This window comes from Stenella coeruleoalba, assembly GCF_951394435.1.
Source record: "Stenella coeruleoalba genome assembly, chromosome: 11".
Taxonomy (NCBI): Eukaryota; Metazoa; Chordata; class Mammalia; order Artiodactyla; family Delphinidae; genus Stenella; species Stenella coeruleoalba.
Window position 1 is genome coordinate 94,109,819 of NC_137157.1, and position 19,684 is coordinate 94,129,502.

A 19,684-nucleotide genomic window follows, 5' to 3' on the forward strand; every position below is an offset into this window, starting at 1 on the left:
AGGAGGGAACGAGTGGGAGGGGCGAGTGGGTGGAGTTTGCTGCGAGTGGGTGGAGTCTGTTGAAATATTAGAAGAGGTGCTCTGGGTAGCCTGAGACGGCAGCTAAGCCAAGACTCGAAGGTGGTAGGGAGCCAGTCAGCCAATGTTAGCACCTAAAACATGGCTTATTTTTCCTTTTCTTTGAGTATCAAGCAAAGCAATCACCAAGCTTTGACTGAGTGATGTTGAGGCAACGCTGAGCCCTCTGAGATGTGTAAAAACAGATGTCTTACTCCCCAAACCCAAGCGCTCAGGATCACTTCATGCAAGTTTTAGGTGCTCAATAACCTCTGGACAGAAGTCACGAGGCTCTTAAATCAATCCACTGCTATGTTGAAAGTAGAACTGTCAAAACTGATTGGTCCGCACTGTGAAATACGCACCAGGAGTGACTAGGGTCGTCCGTTACTCACTGCTGAAATATGTATGCAGGGCACAGTGCATGTGGGGACGTCATCGGACTCCTTCTAGGGGTGATCCCTTCCTGTTCCTTCAAACTTTGAAAATAACCTGGTCATCTGTATTTACAAAGTACTAAAGTGCCCTTAACAGTAAGAATGAAAGTAAAATATATATATATAGAGATAGATATATATAGATATGGTCCTATAACACAACAGGGGAAACAGGCTGACATCTTCACAACATCTTACAGCTTTGGGGATGAGGACTCAAATGTTTTTTGTTTAGGCCGTTTGAAGCATGAGAAAAACAAGCTCTGTAGCCCTGAATCGTCCACGGGAGGGTACGCCACAGGCTGGAGCTGACCAAACTGCAGGCCCCACGCTGTAACATCCAGGTAAACAAAGGGGCAGGTGAAGAGTAGGGGGGCTAGGAAGGAACTAGTTACTCGGGCGGCAGTAAAGTGACCAACTGGACTCAGAGCCATTCAAGGACAAAGTGGACCAGTTTCTGAAAATAACTGGTGGTTTCGTGCAGCAAAAACAAAACGAGGATGAATGCTTGGAACTTGGTCAAATTTGTCGGAGTAAAAAATATATCCCGAAGAAAACACAGCTAGAAACAGTTGATTCCAAGTTTTGTATCGAGTAAAAGAGAAGTGGATGGAATCAGTTTATCAACTAGTTTTTTTCAGAAATGACTTGTTATCGCAGTTGACTTGGGGCTGTATCCACGGGCAAGTGTACACGGGCCGTCCCAGCCCACATACAGAATCTCAAAATCACACCACACCCATCACACTGGGTGGTTACCGACATGCGATGTATTGATAGAACTGCGTGCTTAATACACGCAACGGGGTCACAGCAACTTGCAATAACTGACAATAGTGTGTCCAAAGGGTGAACGCACCAGGGCAGAGCCTGGGCACCAGCCAGCTCCGGAGAGTGCTGTTCACACCACCACGGCAGGGCACCCCCTGGAGCTGTGCAAGGCAGTGCCCCTGTCTGCCTAATCACCGCTATTCACGATTTAACCATTTGTTTTGCTCTTCTGCAATCTTAACTTCTGATTTCACAATATGGTCCGTGAACTTTTTTTTTTAAAGGGACACAGTGCTTTAAAGGAAGAAAACAACTCTGCATTGGGGAAGAAAATAGAATGAAGCAGAGCAATCTACCATTCAGGAATGGCCTTCGTCGGTCTCTACGCACACTGCGCTGGGGCAGGCTGCACTGGGATGGATGGTGGGACTAAGCTTCCCTTTTTACACTCAGTATAAAGAGCGTGACCATACAACATTGTGTCCACTGGGGGACTTGTGACAGTGCAATAGGGAACCATTAATAAACCAGTCAGGACAGGAAGCACCAATCTAGACTGTCCTTGGCAAACCCAGATGTATACTTATCCTACAGCTGTATCTGAGAGCTTGCTACCAAAATATATAGTAAAAGTTAAGGACTCACTCAACTCTGCCGTTGACGTCATACTGGCCTCCAAGGGAAGAATGGACTTATGTGACACACCATTCAAGACTGGTCCCCAGGAACATGCATCAGGGTGTCAGTCAATCTTACGTGAGACCCAGTTAACGAAAGGACATTTCCTAACCTGCTTTTAGTTCAAGATGACTCACAATGGACTGAGGGTGCTAAGAAGCTTTAAAGCTTGGCCAGCAGGGAACAGGGAAATGATGCTGAGATACTGATGTGCAGGAAGAGCATCATATCCAACTGAGAACAATGAAATATCCAGCCTGCCTTTGTCTCCGAACTCGGCTGTTTAAACTTTATGCAGGTACCTAGGTCAGAGGGCTGGTCTAATATGGTATGTAATGTCCCATCCAAGGATAAACTTTTTCTACCAGGAAAATCTAGAGATAAGTAGGACCAAAATAAGCAAAGGCCTGCTGGGGGAGGCACGGCCTCTAAATTCAAGGCCCTTCTCTGGTTTAGCAACGGCCTACAGTCTCCCGCGCCACTGCTTCCAATGCGTATGGAGGACGGGGGAGCTGCCATGTGTTTTTCTTTTAAACATTTATCCAATCTCATTCCTAAGTAGTGTGGGCAAGTCTTTAGTGTCAAGTTCATTATCTTAATTCCAGTAATAGCTTCCATTTGGCTTTATCAGAAACACCCCAATACCTGCCAGTAGTGACAGGTGTCCATTTCCAATGCCTTGACGTCAACGTGAAAATTCCTTAGAACTTTCTGTACTTCCTGCATGTGGTCTTTGCTGGGCTTGGGCTTCTCCTACCCTTCCTCTCAGTCCTAACTTAACTCTCAGCCAGCACACTGGGCATGATTTGGGCTTGGTGGTGGGTGGAATCCTGCCATGGATCCCTTATGACCATCTGCTTCTTTTCTGCTGACTCTTATATTTCCATAAAACTCTACAGAGGTAGACAGCACGTGGGGATATAGCCCTGCAAGAGATTAAAGATTAGAAATGGATAGAAGTTCTTTCAGAAAGGAATTTGTGCTAATCTGTTTTTCATTGTCTCTGAACAGGCACCCCACCGCCTACCTACGCATCGCTTCCTGAATGAAGACTCCCTAAGGTCGGACGGCATCAAGCTTGTTCTGACCCCAGGAGCCTTAAGGAGGCGCCATTTGTCGCCTTGGGAGATGGTGGCCTCTTGTTGACCAAGACGTGAAAAGAACAGGTTGGGTTAGGACTTACAGCAAAACCAGGTACCAGAGCAACGCCTCTGCAACCTCAGCGTGCAGCAGTCACGAGGAGCCGGTTAAAAATGCAGCTGCCTACGCTGAGGGGCTGAGTCAGCCGAATCTGCGCAAGGCCTAGACATCTGCATCTTAACAAGCACCCCCCCCCCCATCCGCCCCCAATCTTCTAACGCAGGCAGTCTTCCACCTTCAGCTCTGAGGAACACGTAAAGCGGTGACAAGGCATTCATCTGCGGAGGAGAAAATCACCCACGTTGCACCGACACCCTGGGCACGCTGCCCCGCCTCCATTCACCTTTGGACGGTGACTCCTGGGCAGTGACGGGCAGGGTACACGTCTGGCCGCGCGTGGGCACCCAGCCGACAGCCACCCCAACTCTAAGTTTTCTGCTTGGAGTCCACACGCCGTCTATTCTAAGACGTACTAAATAGAAGCGACATTTCTGAACTCACGGCAGGTTTTTACGCAATTCTTTTATTTCCTCGGCCTGACAGCAGAAACTTCATGATACAAGAGCCTGCAGCTGACAGAACTGACACACGGATTTCCACCACGGGAAGGACCCTTTTCATTAGCGGAGATGAACTGAAGTGTCCCATCTGAGTGCAATTCCCGCTTCCCACTCCCACCCACATCATAACCCCTAAAGTGAAAACGATCAGAATCAGATAGAATCCCCAGGAACTACTAAAAGTCACCCTCTCAAATGTTTCTATCTAGCAGCTGTGGTAAGTGAAAACCCAAGGAGGGAAGCAGCTGGCCCTCACTGGGCATTTCCGTGCGTGTGAGAGTGAAGGGCAGCAGCCCGGGAGCAAGAATTCTGCATGAGCGGGGGCTGTGGACAATCCATCTTACCTCACACCCGCCCCTTCCATACGTAACTCATCTTTGTCCCCATCCATGGAGTGAAGTTTGGGAAATGCCAGATGAGGGGTTTTAGCCTATCACTGGAAATGGCGGAGGCTCATTCAAGGCCAAGGTAGGTGTGGGGAAAAGGGGCACCGAAGAGCAAAGCAGGTTAGACAGAGATGCTCAATACTTTGTCAGTTCCAGTTTAATGCTATCAAGACTCTCTTGGCAATCCTGACATCCCTCACGCCTGGCCTCTATTTTCCAGCAGAAGGAGAGCTCCATCTAAGTGTCTGGGTCTGACGTCTACTGCCACCACTGGGGTGGGTACTGTGATGCTTGTGAGATGACAATGGGATGCGGGAGGAGATGTGGAGGTAGGAGAGGTCAGGGGTCACAATGCTTCAATTACAATGGGTCTCTTTTGGTCCCCAGGAATGGTCCACTACCAGTGATCCTAGAACATTCCCATCCCCTTTCCCTACATGTCTTGTGCAAATGTCAAACATAGAATCTCTGCCCAAAGAGAAGGAGAGCGGAAAGTTACGGGTGGTCCACGATCTCTGGCCCCAACTTGCCCACCCCCCGATTCTTCTATGGAAATCCCACGAAAGTTAATTCGCAGCAGTGTTGTGAGACTAGAGCATCCTCATTTTCCTATGAAGCCAAAAAACAGCTCTGTCCTGACATGCTTTCTCCCTGGGCCGAGAAAGCAGCAAAAAATATCAATTGAGCATGTGAAAATATGGTGATGGTGTGTGCAGTGTAGTGTTTCCAGATGTCTTCACCTTCTGTCTCCTCCACGGGGGGAGCCCTCCCCCCCTCTCTCCCCAAGCCCCACACACGCCCCTCCCCCTGCCCCGAGTCCGGGTGCTCCCATCGGCCGGCTTCCGCCACTCACTTCCCGTAGACACTCTCGTCACTGTAGGCCACGTACAGAAAATAGTCTTCCTCGTGGTTGTCCTAGGGGAAGAGGTAAGACGACGGTTTAGAAAACATCATCACATTCATCATCCCTAGGATTCAGAGCCTCACACAACTCTGTAAGGCAGGCAGAGGAGGTACCATCAGTCCCCATTGAAAAGAGCATCGAAGCAGCAGCAGAAGTGGCTGGGATTCAACTCTGAACTCTGAGTTCACAAAAACCTTCGTGGAGAACACCATACACACCAGGGATACAAACATGACCCCTAAAAGGCTCACGCTGGCAAGGGGAACATAGATCCAATGTAACTATAGATACTGGAATAAAAACTAATAGAGAATGTATGCTGTGGAATAAAAATGAGAGGTTATTAGGAAAGTTTGCACAAGTCACTAATGGGACACAAAAAGAAGGCAGTATTGTGTGAAACCCTTTAAGGAATAATAATGCAGTAACAATCTTAGGTGATATAGCACGATAAAGTCCTTTATTATAGTTTTCTCATCAGATTCTGACAGTTTACCAATTAAACCAAATAAAAACACTCAAGTTATTCCCTCCAACTGAGTTTATCTGTGAAGACAAATGAATCCATTTACAGACTGCCGTAATTTTAAATTTCATTTTATCTGGAATTTTTGCAGTCAGAAACCACTTCCTGCTGTTTCAATAAAGACGATCCAATGTTAAAACACTATAGCAAGGCAAAACTAAAAAGAGAATTCAAAGGGACTGAATCTAGTGGGCTGCTCACTCCGTAAGGGACAAGTGGCATCTGATCTCCCAGAGCCTGACACGGCCTCGTGAAAGGAACCTGATAAACAACACCTCCTGCCCCACTTCCCAGGTATGTTGGTAACACACCTGGGATGTTGATAACACACCTGGGACAAAAGCTAGAGAAGGCCAGACTGCACAGTATTGTCACCAGGACCATTACCTCATACAGCTGGCCCATGGTCGCGCTAGTGGGAGGGATGGTGTTGTTGACAAAGAAGAATAAGGCGTCTTCGGGTCTCAGGTGGATCCTCTTCCGGATTAAGAAGTAGAACTGGCCAACTAGATGAAGGAAGGTTTTAGAAAAGGAAGGAAAGGAGGAAGAAAATGAGAGGTTAGCAGAACGGTAAGATCCAGAAAAAAAATCCTACTGCACCTGTTTCCAAAAGTACCAGACTTAACAATCACCTGAGCAGAGCCCAATACCGTCCTACAGCGTTAGAAATAAAAAGTGACACTCAAGGAAGCCTGCATATTTCTTGACATGCCATCGAGGAGTTTAATTCCTCAATCCTTCCCCACTTTACTCAATTTCAGACCTAATGTTAGCATATCCACTCAAGGCCTGAGGACACCTTTGAGGGAATACAACGTGTCTCCAGACTGAAACACTCCCATCATTGTCTAAATCGGACTTGAAACACACTTCCAGGGAATTCCCCGGCAGTCCAGTGGTTAGGACTCTGGCCCTTTCACTGCCAGGGCCCGGGTTCGATCCCTGGTCGGGGAAATAAGATCCTGCAAGCCACGTGGTGCAGCCAAAAAGAAGAAGAAAAAAAGAAAGAAAGAAACACACTTCCCACTCCCACCTAAGACAAACTTGTGACGGGAAGCGGTCTAATAGACTGCAGTAATCTCAGCACAATTAGTCACCCCAATGTTGGGGCAATGAGTGGGGTTCGATGCGTTACCCTTCACTGAGCACACTGAAAGATTTCTAGAAGGCTGATATGCAAATCGAATAACTCTGGAGCAAACACATCTACAAAATCTTTCCAAGTGTCTCCTGGATGCACTGGTTACTCCATTAAGAATCAACGTGAAGAATGAATGTATCCTATCCAAACAGTATCTACAAGATGTATTAACAAAAAACTGTAGCTTGAGACAAGGTATTCAGCTGAGAATCTCTAAAATGTGATTCTCCCAATAAACTAGTCTGGTTTTCCTTTGGGAGTAAATTGGTATCACAATAACAAAGCTGAATTTTAAGCGGTTTAAATAATGGACGTCGGATCTTTTCTTTCATGCTTTTGTACTTTGCTGCATCTAAATCAAACAAAGCACTATCATGGGAAATGCTTAAGGAAATTGGTGATGGGAAAGAACTATGACATCACCGTTTTTGAATCACCTAACTCTCAGGAGAATCCCACTCACTCTCTTCAATTCTACTTCCTCTCAATCCCACAGTCGCACGCACACAGGAAGGACTGGGAATGCTTTCCCATGGGAGGAAGTTGTCAGGGGAGGGAAGGAGCATTACCAGTGAGGTCAGAGGGCACTAGGTACTTCCTCTTGTCCAGATCAGGCACCCTGGCCTTGGGAGCCTTCTCCACGATCACCTGGGAGGAGAAGTAGAAAGTGGGGATAAAAACTTCAGAATCCAACCTAGTATTTTCCCCTCTGCATCCTACAGTTGCCCTATCTGAAGTGAGTTTGTCTAGGGCCGATACAGCTTTTCCATTTCTTATTCCCCCTTCCCCCTTACAAAATGTATGGGGAAGTGGACTTTCGTAATAAGGTTATGGTGTTATTACTGCAATAACAAAAGGATGAGGAGGGCATGTTATGAAAAGTAAAGATTTTAAAACCTTGATTTTAATTACGAATTACCTGTAAGGTATACTATAGGATATATACTTTCTGGTATTTAGTTAAAGCACCAAGAAGATTGTCTGAATTTTCTCAGATGGTCCTGAGTACCTATTAGTTTTATTCTTTCATATAAATGCTATTTATTAAAGGTACAGATAATGTGGTTCAAATTTTATACTTTATCAAAATTTTTGAGAACTGAAAAAAATATATTCAAGACACTATTAACTGAAAAAAAAGTAAGTATTAAAACAGTTCTTATATTCTTTAATATGATGTCAGTACAATAACTAACCCATTAGTCAATACTGATTATCTGTTAGGATTTTAAGAGATTTTTCAATGTCTGCATTAAATATTTCTATAATATTTCAAGTTTTAGAAAGATCATATATGGCTGAAATGAAAAGAAAAGAAGATATGTAAAATTTAAAGACTCTTTATACATGAAGATTTATAAAATAGAAAATATCTTATAAATAAATTTTTAATATTAATTTAAATATACTTAAATGTAATTATATAAATATATTTACTATTTATATATTATATGATATAATATTTAATTTCATTTAAAAATATTTAAAATCTATTGTAAAACCATCAGCTTTAGAGTTTTAGTTTAGAAAATATAATCACTCTAGGCAGAAGATATGGGAAGTACAGAAAATTTAAAGAAATAGAACTATACACTGGACAAGTATCCCTAGTAGCTTGTGACCTTCAACAGGTCACTTAACCTCTCTGAGCTTCAGCATTCCAACAAGTAAATGGAAGACGATAACTTTCAAACACATCTTTTACAGAGGCATGGAACTGATACAATGAACTTGAATAATCCATAACATTTTAAGTGAAAAGGCTTTGTAAATTACAAAGATCTAAACATAAGGATTGATTTGGAGAAATCTGAAGCTTTTAAATTTAAGGGGAGAGAATACCAAGTGAAAAACCTACTTATTTTTGCACAGAAAAAGAATCCTGCACCTGGAAGACCAGAAGGACGTGATCACACTTAACAATAAAAATAAATCCAGTTGCAAAATAAATGAGTCACAGGTACAAAATGTCTAGTGTGAGGAATATAATAATAACTAAGTAATATGGTGACATACCATAACTAGACTTATCACGGTGATCATTTGGAAATGTATAGAAAAAAATCACTACGTTGTGTAACAGGAATTAACACAGTGTTGTAGGTCAATTACACTTTGAGAGTAAATCCTAAGAGTTCTCATCACAAAAAACAAGATTTTTTTTCTACTTCTTTAATTTTTTATCTGTGTATGAGATTATGGATATTCACTCAGCTTACTGTGATCATCACTCCATGAGGTATGTAAGTCAAATCATTGTGCTGTACACATTAGACTTATACAGTGCCCTATGTCAATTATATCTCCATAAAACCGGAAGAAAAAATAAATAAATAAAAATCAAAACTGCAGCAGTGATATGTGAGTCAGAAATTAAAAGAAAAAGTAGGAAGAGCACAGGAGGAGACCAGTGATGGCGCAACAATGAGGATGGACAGGAGGCCGCAGGCACATAAAATCAAAGGGAAGGAGGCTGCCTTGTGTCACGCAGGAGCTCTGAGATGAGCTCTGAGATGACGTGGCAGCTCCAGCCTGGATTAATAAGACACGGAAACCATGTGAAGGGAGCAGAAAAAGAGAGCGACAAAGCCAAGTGCAACTGTGACATCGGGAAGAGAAGGTTGGATGTGGAGGAAAAGGAGGGGAGAAGGAATCATTAAGGCCTTCGCTTACCAGAAAATATTCAAGTTCCCAGGAACCCTTCAGTTACAGTGGGCCCTGGGCCTAGATGCTTTGCCCGTTTGGGTCTCAGTTTTCCTCCTCTGTGAAATGTGACTAATACTCCATAGGGCTGCTCTTGAATTTCAAAAAACAGGCAATCTCTTCCTAACAGTTTCCTGCTATGTTGCAGGTTTTCAATACACTGTAGCTAGAAAGGTAACTTCAAAATCTCATGAAACTCTGTCTCAAGGCCCAAGCACGCCTATTCTTTTGGGTGGCAGCTACAGATGTGCTCAGGCTACACTCAAGTCACGTAAGCAGTCAGGGTACGTGACTGCTTTAATGACACCAATGGTCTAGGGGGAAAGGGCTTTAGAAATCATTTAGTCTAACCCTCTTCTCCGTAAACACAACACTTGAGCACAGCAAGATTCAGGGTTCTGCCCAGAACTTGCACCAAATCTCAGGATTCAGAGGGTAGAGATCCTTTTGCATCACAACTAGAAAGAAGGCCACAGGCTGAGCACCTAAGGAGCAGCTAGAGGCTGACCACTGGTTAAAACCTAACTGGAGGGATCATGAGATCTAAGTGAGAGTCATAATGGCTTACAAACTATCACAGAAGTAAAACATTTAACACCAAACAATGAGCAGAACAAAAATAGGGGGGGATTAGCTGAAATATTCTGGGTGAACGCATGTAAATGACTGAAATGGAAAAGACTGTTTTGAGGAAATGTATGAGAATTTTAACTAGATTTAGGAACAGTACAATTCTGAGTTTGTGACTTATACGGAGCTTCCTGGAACAGAGCCTCATACTTAGCGTTCTGAATAAACGGTAGTCATTTTGCCGACTGGGATGCCGTTCTGGCATCCTACTACCATCTGTGAACTCTCGAAGGCAGCAACAGTTGACTTCTCTATTTCCAATACCTAACAGTGCGAGGCACACACGGCACACTTAAATAATTCTGTTGAACAAAACTGCATTAGAGATTGAGAAACAATATGACATGGAGGGCCCAACAGCCAGGGTCAGAATCCCAGCTCTGCCACACAGCAGCCAGGTGAAACCTTTCAGGAAGTTACTTCGGTTCTCTGTGCCTCAGATCCTGCCTCTGTAGAATGGGATTATAACGGTGTGAGGACTAAGTGAATGAATATAGACAGGGAACTGAGAATACTCCCAGGTACATGGTAAGTTATCAATCAAAGTTAGTTGTCACTTTCAAATATTACTATAAGAGAGTAGGAAGGGGTATCACCAAGATTTGGGGGAAACTTTTAAAGCAGTCATGCAAGGTCCACAGACCAAGCAAGCAATCTGTCACGAATCCGTCAGTGGGTAATAGGGCTAGCTCTCCTTTTTAGCTGAAAACCCTTTTGTATGTAATTCCTGGGTAATGGAACAGCCCTGATATCTCCTCTACCCTTATAGGAAAAGGACTGCAAGGGGTTTATACGGCCCAGGTCGCTTTTGGCAGCTGTAAGAACATCAAAGTTAGATGAGGTTTGGAAAGGAATTCAAGAGTACCTCTCACCATCAGATAATGGCAATTCCTTTACCTGCAAATTATCTGTAATATTTATCCGAATGCCCCTGCCCGAAAATAAAGGGTCTTCGGGTCCTTAGGGTCTCTAGTCCCCCATCGCCAAAGCTCACTGACTGTTCCCTCCACCACACTTTAAAGCCTTCTGCCTTCCCATCCGGCTGCGTAGCCCACAGTAGAGAAAAACCAGGCAGGAGGCGGGGGAGGGGGAGAGGGGGAAAGCGCCCGGATGCAGCAAGATACCTTACTATTTCTTCCCTCTTCACTGCCTGCACTAGTTTTACATTACATACGCCAGAGTCCAAAAACCCGAGAGAAAAAAGGTCTCAGTCCTTCCTTATTGTGTCCAGGTACAATGTGTTCAGAATAAATACCGGAGGAAGGCTGGCTACAGCCCCACACGCCCCGGAGCCAAGAATGATGAGGCAACTGCGCGGAGAACGTGACCTTGTTTTCTGGGCCAGGCCTGTCTTGGGGCGCCCCCCATCCCCCCACGCCCGCTCCCTAACGCTCAGAGACAAAAATAAAGGATCCACTGGCTTCCGAACATTTCCCTCCCAAACCCAAGGCTATAAGGGCCAAAGTCAACTTGATTAACGGAGACCCACCTAAGGAGAAAACTGATGGGAGCAAATCCACCGCATCTGTTATTCCCAGAACAATTACCATGCAGTCTTAAGGGCAGCAAATGGGTAGTCCCAACCTAATCATTCTCGCGCAAAAAGGCCCACATTTGGAGTACATCCCAGCTCACACATCCTCTGAATACTGCTGAGTCACTCAAACGTAGGCTCCGCTCTAAAACTGCGGTCAGCTCTAAAGATGGGGACGGGCCCTGGGGATACGGGTTTTAAAGGGTCCGCAGTGCAAACGTTCCTTCCACTGGCTCTCTCCGTAGTGAAGGGCGTCCAGGTTAAGTACTTTTAGGGACCACCTTTCTGTGCCTCTGGCAGCCATCACGACTCCGCCGCCCCCCACTCATTCCCTCCTCCCCTTCCCCCTCCACACTCACAGGGACCCGGTCCGGATATTTCTTCCGGATCTTTTCTCCTTCCTTTTTCCGATACTCAAAGGGATGGTCCTCCTTATACTGGAACTTCATGATGGACCGCAGGGTTTCTAAGATCCCCGGACGGGGCCTGCCTCCCTCGCGGACGAAGGCGTCTCTCCCCTCTTGATTCCCTCGGAACAAATTGCAATGTGTCTCAGACCCGCTTCAGAAAGGCCAGTCCCCGTCGCACTGCGGCTCCACAGAGCTTTCAGATGGGGTCTCGGGGGCCCCCGGTCCAGAGGCACGGGAGGCCCAGGTAAAGAATTCCCGGAGGCTTTTCCCGAGACTCGGGAGCACAAAAACAACACGGCGGCGCGTTGGTCCTGTGACGTCACGAAGCCCCGCCCCAGGCCCGCCCCCCGCAACCCGTGGTCCGCGGGATGGGGGTGGGTGGGAGCTCTGTCCCTTTCGGTGTTTTCTCCTTCCATCTAAACTTTCCCTGCATAGAGTTCACTGGGACCACGAGCAATTTTCACCTCTTATTTTATGGTGACTGTGACATTAAAGGTGTTTTTCAAACAAAAAAAATGTTCTAATAATGTCTTCTTCCCTCTCCTTCGCAGTTTCTTGGTTGGGCCCCAAAACAAATACAGATGGCGAAAATCCAGCTTTTTTCAGCCTGTTGGGATCTGGAGTCTGGGAACAGATGGGATGGGGGTCCTGGCATTCCTTTGGCCCGTGCAGAGGTGCCCCGTGCTTGCCTTTCGCCCTTCGCTCGTTGGATTGCACTCGCCCGGCGCCTTCGGTGCTAGGCTGGCTGCCTCCGACCGTGACCCCTCCTTCACCACGTTGGCGTCATGTTGTTTAGGTCCTGGCTGCAGGCTGCTCCTAGAGCAGCAGCACAAACAGCATGACTAAGGGGTTTGAAGAGACGTATAAGGTGAAGGGCAAGAGGTGTAATCAAGGTCCAGAGAAGTGATGTCAGTCCCGACTACTAAGGGCTTCACACACATTCAGATATAGAAATGATTTACTTTCTCTTCTCTTAACCCAGAAGTAGGATCTGTCTTCGGAAAAGAAAATATCAAAGAGATTCAGGTGATTAACTCAGTAGTCCTCAAACATTTTTTTTTCCCCCTAAGGCAAAAATTCCCCGGAGAAGAGTACTCCTCTCCTCACCTGGATACAAAGTGCCACCGGAAGGGCTGGTGACGGACTGGAGGGTGGACTTGGTGCCAGTGTCGCCTCCCTCCGGCCCTCCCCTTTCCCTGCTAAGAATCCGAGGACAAAAGGCCTTTCCAACCACTTCTAACGACAGTGATTCCTGGGACCTGTAGGGGAGGAGCAGCAGAAATTGTAAGATAAAAAAGAGTGAAGAAAAGATGAAGAACGAGGGGCTGCTTAAACAAGGCCCGGAAGTTCTGAAAAATGTATCAGACAACAGCGGCCCCAGTCACCTGTCTACTTTCAGCAAGGTCTCCTTATCTCTGATTTGAAAAACAAACCCACAAAAGAAAAGAAACTAAGTTTCATTATTGAAACAAGGAAAATGAATTGCATAGCCTTTGACGCTCATTATTTTTCTCTGTGGCATTTTTCAATCCTTCTCATGTATGAAAATCCAGGAATTCTTTTATCACATTGTATGTTTATAATGTTTAGTCCTTATTCTCAAACTGAACATTTTAGCGCATTTGAGCTTTGACCCAAATGTAGCTAAATCTCTCAAAGGAGTACTTTAAAACCAATTGAGAAAAGTAATTACGATGGAGATTAATATTTTTTAAGAGTGTTGTTTTCCCATCAAATCTACTGGAAACGATCATAGCTAGTTTAAAGCTGATTTTAACTTTTATTTTAAAAATACCTAACCACAGTGGCAATTTACATATGAAAACTAATTTGGAGATGAAATATCAGTTACTCTTTCTGCCTTACGGCTTCTCTAAATGCTAATACTTTATCTTAGACTACCCAATCCTTCAACTCCCACAGCTTGCTCTCTACCTTTATTTGTAGCAGAACACTTATTATATAGGAGGTAATTTTATAAATTAAAAATTCATTCAGATAAAAATATTTCCAAATCCCCCTTTTAACCAAAGGCGATATTGAAAATTTCACATTTCAGGGACTTTCATTCATTGCTGATGAGAGTGAAAAATGTTACAGTCACTTTGGAAGATGGTTGGTCGTTTCGTAGAAAACTAAACATACGCTTACAATAAAATATAGCAATGTTCACTGCAACACTTTTTACAAGAGCTAAGACATGGAAGCAACCTAAATGTCCTAAATGTGGTACATATACACAATGGAATATTACACAGCCATAAAAAAGAATGAAATAATATCATTTGCAGCAATGGATGGACCTAGAGATTGTCATACTGAGTGAAGTAAGTCAGACAAAGACAAATATCATATGATATTGCTTATTGGAATCTTAAAAAAATGTATGAATGAAGTTATTTACAAAATAGAAATAGAGTCACAGATGTAGAAAACAAACTTATGGTTACCAGGGAGTATGGGGGTGGGGGGATAAATTGGGAGATTGGGATTGACATATACCCACTACTTTATATAAAATAGATAACTAATAAGGACTTACTGTATAGCACAGGGAACTTTACTCAGTACTCTGTAATGACCTATATGGGAAAAGAATTTTAAAAAGAGTGGATATATGTACATGTATAACTGATTCACTTTGCTGTATACCTGAAACTAACACGTTATAAATCAACTATTCTGCAATATAAATTATTTTTTAAAAAAAAAAAAAGAAAAGAAAAAGATGTCCTGACCCAAGTAGGAATTACCCTTGGTTGGAAGGGTAATTCCAACCCAGATGGAAGGAATGTTAAAGAATTTGTGGACATGTTTTAAAATCACCATTATTACTCAAATCCATTCTTAGTCTTTAATTTTTATCTTTATCGTTTCTAGGAGATAGAGAAAGAAAAAGCTCACTGATACCAGGATAACTATAATAAAACCATATTTCTCTTCTTAATATCTTTCAGTGGTCAGAGATTCTCCATAGTCTTTGGAAAAAGTTCAAATTCCTTAGTAGAGAAGTGGAGTACTTAGGATCCGGCTGACGTTTTTCTCACGACCCTCATCTATGGCCATCTCCTATTTTGCTCTCTCTGTTCACTTAAATTACCTCTTTCTCTAATATTGCCCTCGTTTCTGGCCATTGGATATTCTCAAAGCCTCTTCCTGTGAAAACATTTTCTCCTATTTTTTATTTCTGTCTGATTCCTATCAATCATTTAGGATTTAGTACAGCATCGCTTTCTCCAGGAAACCTTTTTGATTTCACTTGCCTGGATCCTTTCGTATCCCTTCCACCGGCTTCCAAAGCACTGTGTGCTTGTCATTGTCACAACGCATTTTGTAATGATGTACATTAGATAATATTATGCCTATTACTTCTCATTGGGTTTTTTTTGGGGGGGTGGGGCGGGGGATATGCATGGTTTTAGAGGGAATTTCTCGTCCCACTGATACCACATAATCCTTCTAGTAGAATCCACCAATCATAGACCCTCACTGCCTTGACCATTTATAAGGCCAAGTAACTTTACACAAGACTCATCAGAATCTATCCTTAGAACTTCTCATTTGTGACGCTAAGAGAAGTGAGCCTCTACTTTGGAGATGAACTTTGATGATGTAAGATCACAGGTTTACAGGAGCCATTGTTTTAGACTCCTGCAGTCCAAATGTACCAGTTCAACATAAAAGAATATCTGGGAGGGGTAAATTTCCCCCTCTACCCTTCATGAGTTCTTACGGCTGGACTAATAAAAAATTGACACAAGGTTGAAGAACAGGAGAAAAAGAAACAAATTTTAGTTAGTGCACACAAAAATCTCAGAAATGAGATCCGAGAAATGGGCAAAGCCGTCATCTTTTATACTTTTTAGACAAGGAAACAGCACAAGGAAACTGACAGGGCAAAGAAACAGGTTTGGGGTACTCAATTAACGAAGAATCTAAACAGAGTTTGGGCTTGCAGTGGTAAATTAAAGAAGTAACAAGCTTTGCTTACACAAGTTTCTTGTCCCTGAATTTCCCATATCTGGCAATAAAAGCGTCCTTCTACCTTAGATGCAGGGAGGGCACCTTTCACATGGGAGATTTATTTCCTGCTTTCAGGTTGACAGAGAGGAGGGTCAGTGTCCCTCTTCAGGTAGACAGAGAGGAGGGTCAGTGTCCCTCTTGCATCAGCTGCTTCTGAAGTAACTTTAATTCAAAATAATCAATATGCCATCGAGGCATATTTTGGGACGGCCTGTTCTGGGTTCCAACAAGAGATAGAGAAGATGATATTCGGAGAGGCAAGATATATAGGTAGGGATAGAGACAGATAAAGAGTTAAAGGCAATTCTAATGGCATTTAAGTCCTTAGTTTCAGGTAGTCTCTCGCAGTTGCTTCTGTGCCACTTAATGGCATGTTATGTGTATTTATATTCTCAGTACTTTGACATTCTTTTTTTTTTTTTTTGCGGTACGCGGGCCTCTCACTGTTGTGGCCTCTCCCGTTGCGGAGCACACGCTCCGGACGCGCAGGCTCAGCGGCCATGGCTCACGGGCCCAGCCGCTCCACGGCATGTGGGATCTTCCCGGACCGGGGCACGAACCCGTGTCCCCTGCATCGGCAGGCGGACTCTCAGCCACTGCGCCACCAGGGAAGCCCTCTCAGTACTTTGGATACAAAGTAAAGACTCAAAAAATGTGCAGTATGTGATAGTGAAAAGAGTAAAGGGTAGACTTATGATTTAAGATGGTAGATTGAAAAGGATATATTTATCTTTGCTGTCTCTTGAAATTCCACTAAAACAGGGGTCCCCATACCTCGGGCCACGGACCAGTACCGGTCCACGGCCTGTTAGGAGCCAGGACCACACAGCAAGAGGTGAGCGGCGGAGGACGGGTGAAGCTCCATGTGCCGCTCCCCACTGCTCGAATTACCGCCTGAACCATCCCCCCTCACCCCCCATCCATGGAAAAATTGTCTTCCACAAAACCAGTCTCTGGAGCCAGAAAGGTTGCGGACCGCTGCTGTAAGCAACTGTGTCATGGGTTGAAATACATCCCCCCCAAAAATGTTAAAGTCCTAACCCCGGTATCTGTGAATGTGACTTTGGAAATAGGGTCTTTGCAGATGATCAAGTTAAGATGAGGCCATTAGGGTAGATGTTAATCCAATAGGACTGGTGTCCTCCTAAAAAGGAGGAAATTGGGACACAGAGACAGACACGCATAAAGGAAAGAGGATGCGAAGACATTGGAAGAATGCAATCTGCCAGTCAAAGAATGCTGAAGGTTACCAGAAGCTAGGAGAGAGCCAGGAAACAGTCTCCCTCACCACGTTCAAAAGGAACCAACCCTGCTCATACCTTGATTTCAGACTTCAAGGCTCCAGAACTGAGAGAATAAATTTCTGTTGTTTAAACCATTCAATTTGTAGTCCTTATGGCAGCCTGTGATACTGTGATTTATAAAAAGAAATATATATTTGGTCTTCACCCCGTCCCTGGCACAGAGCTCTGAAAACTCTTGGAATTTCCTAAGTGTCGAGAGCAATAAACGTGTCTTTTGTTACATTAATGAGTGACTTCTGGAATGCCCCTAGGTAACCTAAGGATAGGGGCTGGTCACCAGAGGAACCAACCATGTGATTGGAGAGTTGGAACATTCAGTCCCACCCCACCCCCACCTCCAGGGGGGAGAAAAGGGCTGGAAATTGAGTTCAATCACCAATAGTCAATGACATAATCCAGCTTGCCAGAGTGATGGGGCCTCCATAAATATCCAAAAAGACAGGGTTCTGAGACCTTCAGGTGGATGAATTCATGGAGGTGGCAGATGAGTGGCTCACTGGAGAGGAGCACAGAAGCTCATGCCCCTTCCCACATACCCTGCCCTGTGCACCACATCCATAAGTAAACTGTTTTGTCTACTTATGGAAGAGTCCTGTGAGTCGCTGGAGAAAATCAATCAAACGAGAAGAGGAGGTCGTTGGAACCTCTGAACTATAGTCTATCAGTCAGAATCCCACGTGACAACCTGGACTTGTGATGGGCGTCTGAAATGATGTGCGTGTGTTGGTGGGGGAAGGTAGTCCTGTAAAACTGAGTCCTTAACTGTGGGATCTGGGGAGATAGTGTCAGAATTCAGTTGAATTGTAGGACATCCAACTGGTGTACGAGAATTGCTTGGTGTGGGGAGAAAACCCACACATGGGAACTGGCGTCAGAATCCTTCAGCTCTGCACATGCAGATGGCCAAAAAGCACATGAAAAGATGCTCAACATCACTAATTATTAGAGAAATGCAAGTCAAAACTACAGTGAAGTATCACCTTATACCAGTCAGAATGGCCATCATCAAAAAGTCTACAAACAATAAATGCTGGAGAGGGTGTGGAGAAAGGGGAACCCTCCTACACTGTTGGTGGGAATGTAAGTTAGTACAGCTTCTATGGAGAACAGTATGGAGGTTCCTTAAAAAACTAAAAGTAGAACTACCGTATGACACAGCAATCCCACTCCTGGGTATATACCCGGAGAAAAACATAATTCAAAAAGACACATGCACCCCAATGTTCATTGCAGCACTACTTACAATAGCCAGGACATGGAAGCAACCTAAATGTCTGTCAACAGAGGAACAGATAAAGAAAATGTGGTACATATATACACAATGGAATATTACTCAGCAATAAAAAAGAACAAAATAATGCCATTTGCAGCAACATGGATGGACCTAGAGATTGTCACACTGCGTGAAGTAAGTCAGACACAGAAAGACAAATATCATGATATCACTTATATGTGGAATCTAAAAAAAAAAAGGGTACAAATGAACTTATTTACAAAACAGAAGTAGAGTCATGGATGTAGAAAACAAACTTATGGTTACCAGGGGATGGGGGGAGGGATAAATTGGGAGATTGGGATTGACACATACACACTACTGTATACAAAATAGATAAATGATAATAACCTGCTGTATAGCACAGGGAACTCTACTCAACACTCTGTAATGGCCTACATGAGAAAAGAATCTTAAAAACAAAAAATTAAGAGTGGATCTATGTATATGTATAACTGATTCACTTTGCTGTACACCTGAAACTAACACATCACTGTAAATTAACTATACTCCAACAAAAATTAAAAAAAAAAATCCTTCAGCTCTAGAGAACAAGTACAGACTGTAAAGGAGAAAAAGGGAATCAAAAACTCACAAAGTCAAAAAGAAGAAAATAGAAAACAATATTGGTGTCTAAAAAGAAGACTGACAAATAATAAACGACAGAGGAGATCTGAAAAAGGCCGTCCAAACCTGGTGCCAGGGAAAAGCTAAAGTAGTCCATTATTCTTTACAGAACTTAAAAAGACTCAGCCATCTTTACCCCCAGATTGTCTCCCCAGCCCTGCAGAGACTGGAGATTTATTTTTGCATGATTAACAAGGTCTATGGACTGGGAAAGCTAGGGGGGAAAGTGGGCTTAGTAGAAGATGGCTACTGAAAACAGGAAGGTTAGGTGAGAACTTACATACTGACCCTTGAATCCTCAACCTTCTTCCTCCTTCTGTTCCCAGAATTCTAGCAGCCCAGCTGGGTTTTTGCACACATACAGAAATTTCAAATGAGCTTTATAGTGCCTTGTTCTTCAATATGATCAGACGGCAAGGACTCAAGGGTTTCCAAAAAAGATCTAATATGAAGTAAACAATTAGTGAAAAATAACTTGGAGAAAATAAGAAAGACTATTCGGGGAGATAAAAATACCAAAAGAATTATCATTAATATCTTCAGAGAAACAAAAGAAGATATGGCATCCATGAAACAAAAA

The 19,684-nt window shown here is 43.8% G+C and overlaps 1 protein-coding gene across 1 annotated transcript; it reads right to left on the minus strand.

Moving 5' to 3' along the window:
• Positions 1-3,317: 3,317 nt before the first annotated feature.
• Positions 3,318-12,207, minus strand: GABARAPL1 (GABA type A receptor associated protein like 1). Its single transcript, XM_079938506.1, has 4 exons — positions 11,827-12,207; positions 7,170-7,248; positions 5,847-5,965; positions 3,318-4,944 (listed from the first exon to the last, which is right to left on the minus strand). The coding sequence occupies exons 1-4, from the start codon at positions 11,914-11,916 to the stop codon at positions 4,879-4,881; spliced, it is 354 nt and encodes a 117-aa protein (XP_079794632.1). The 5' UTR covers positions 11,917-12,207; the 3' UTR covers positions 3,318-4,878.
• Positions 12,208-19,684: the final 7,477 nt, after the last annotated feature.

What these genes read in the sequence shown, in the direction of transcription:
- GABARAPL1 (XM_079938506.1), bottom strand. Translation starts at nt 11,916, where the DNA reads ATGAAGTTCCAGTATAAGGAGGACCATCCCTTTGAGTATCGGAAAAAG. An exon ending in AATATCCGGACCGGGTCCCT is followed by an intron (nt 7,249 to 11,826) that starts GTGAGTGTGGAG and finishes TTCTCCTCCCAG; the next exon opens with GTGATCGTGGAGAAGGCTCC. An exon ending in CCATGGGCCAGCTGTATGAG is followed by an intron (nt 4,945 to 5,846) that starts GTAATGGTCCTG and finishes CTCTTCCCCTAG; the next exon opens with GACAACCACGAGGAAGACTA.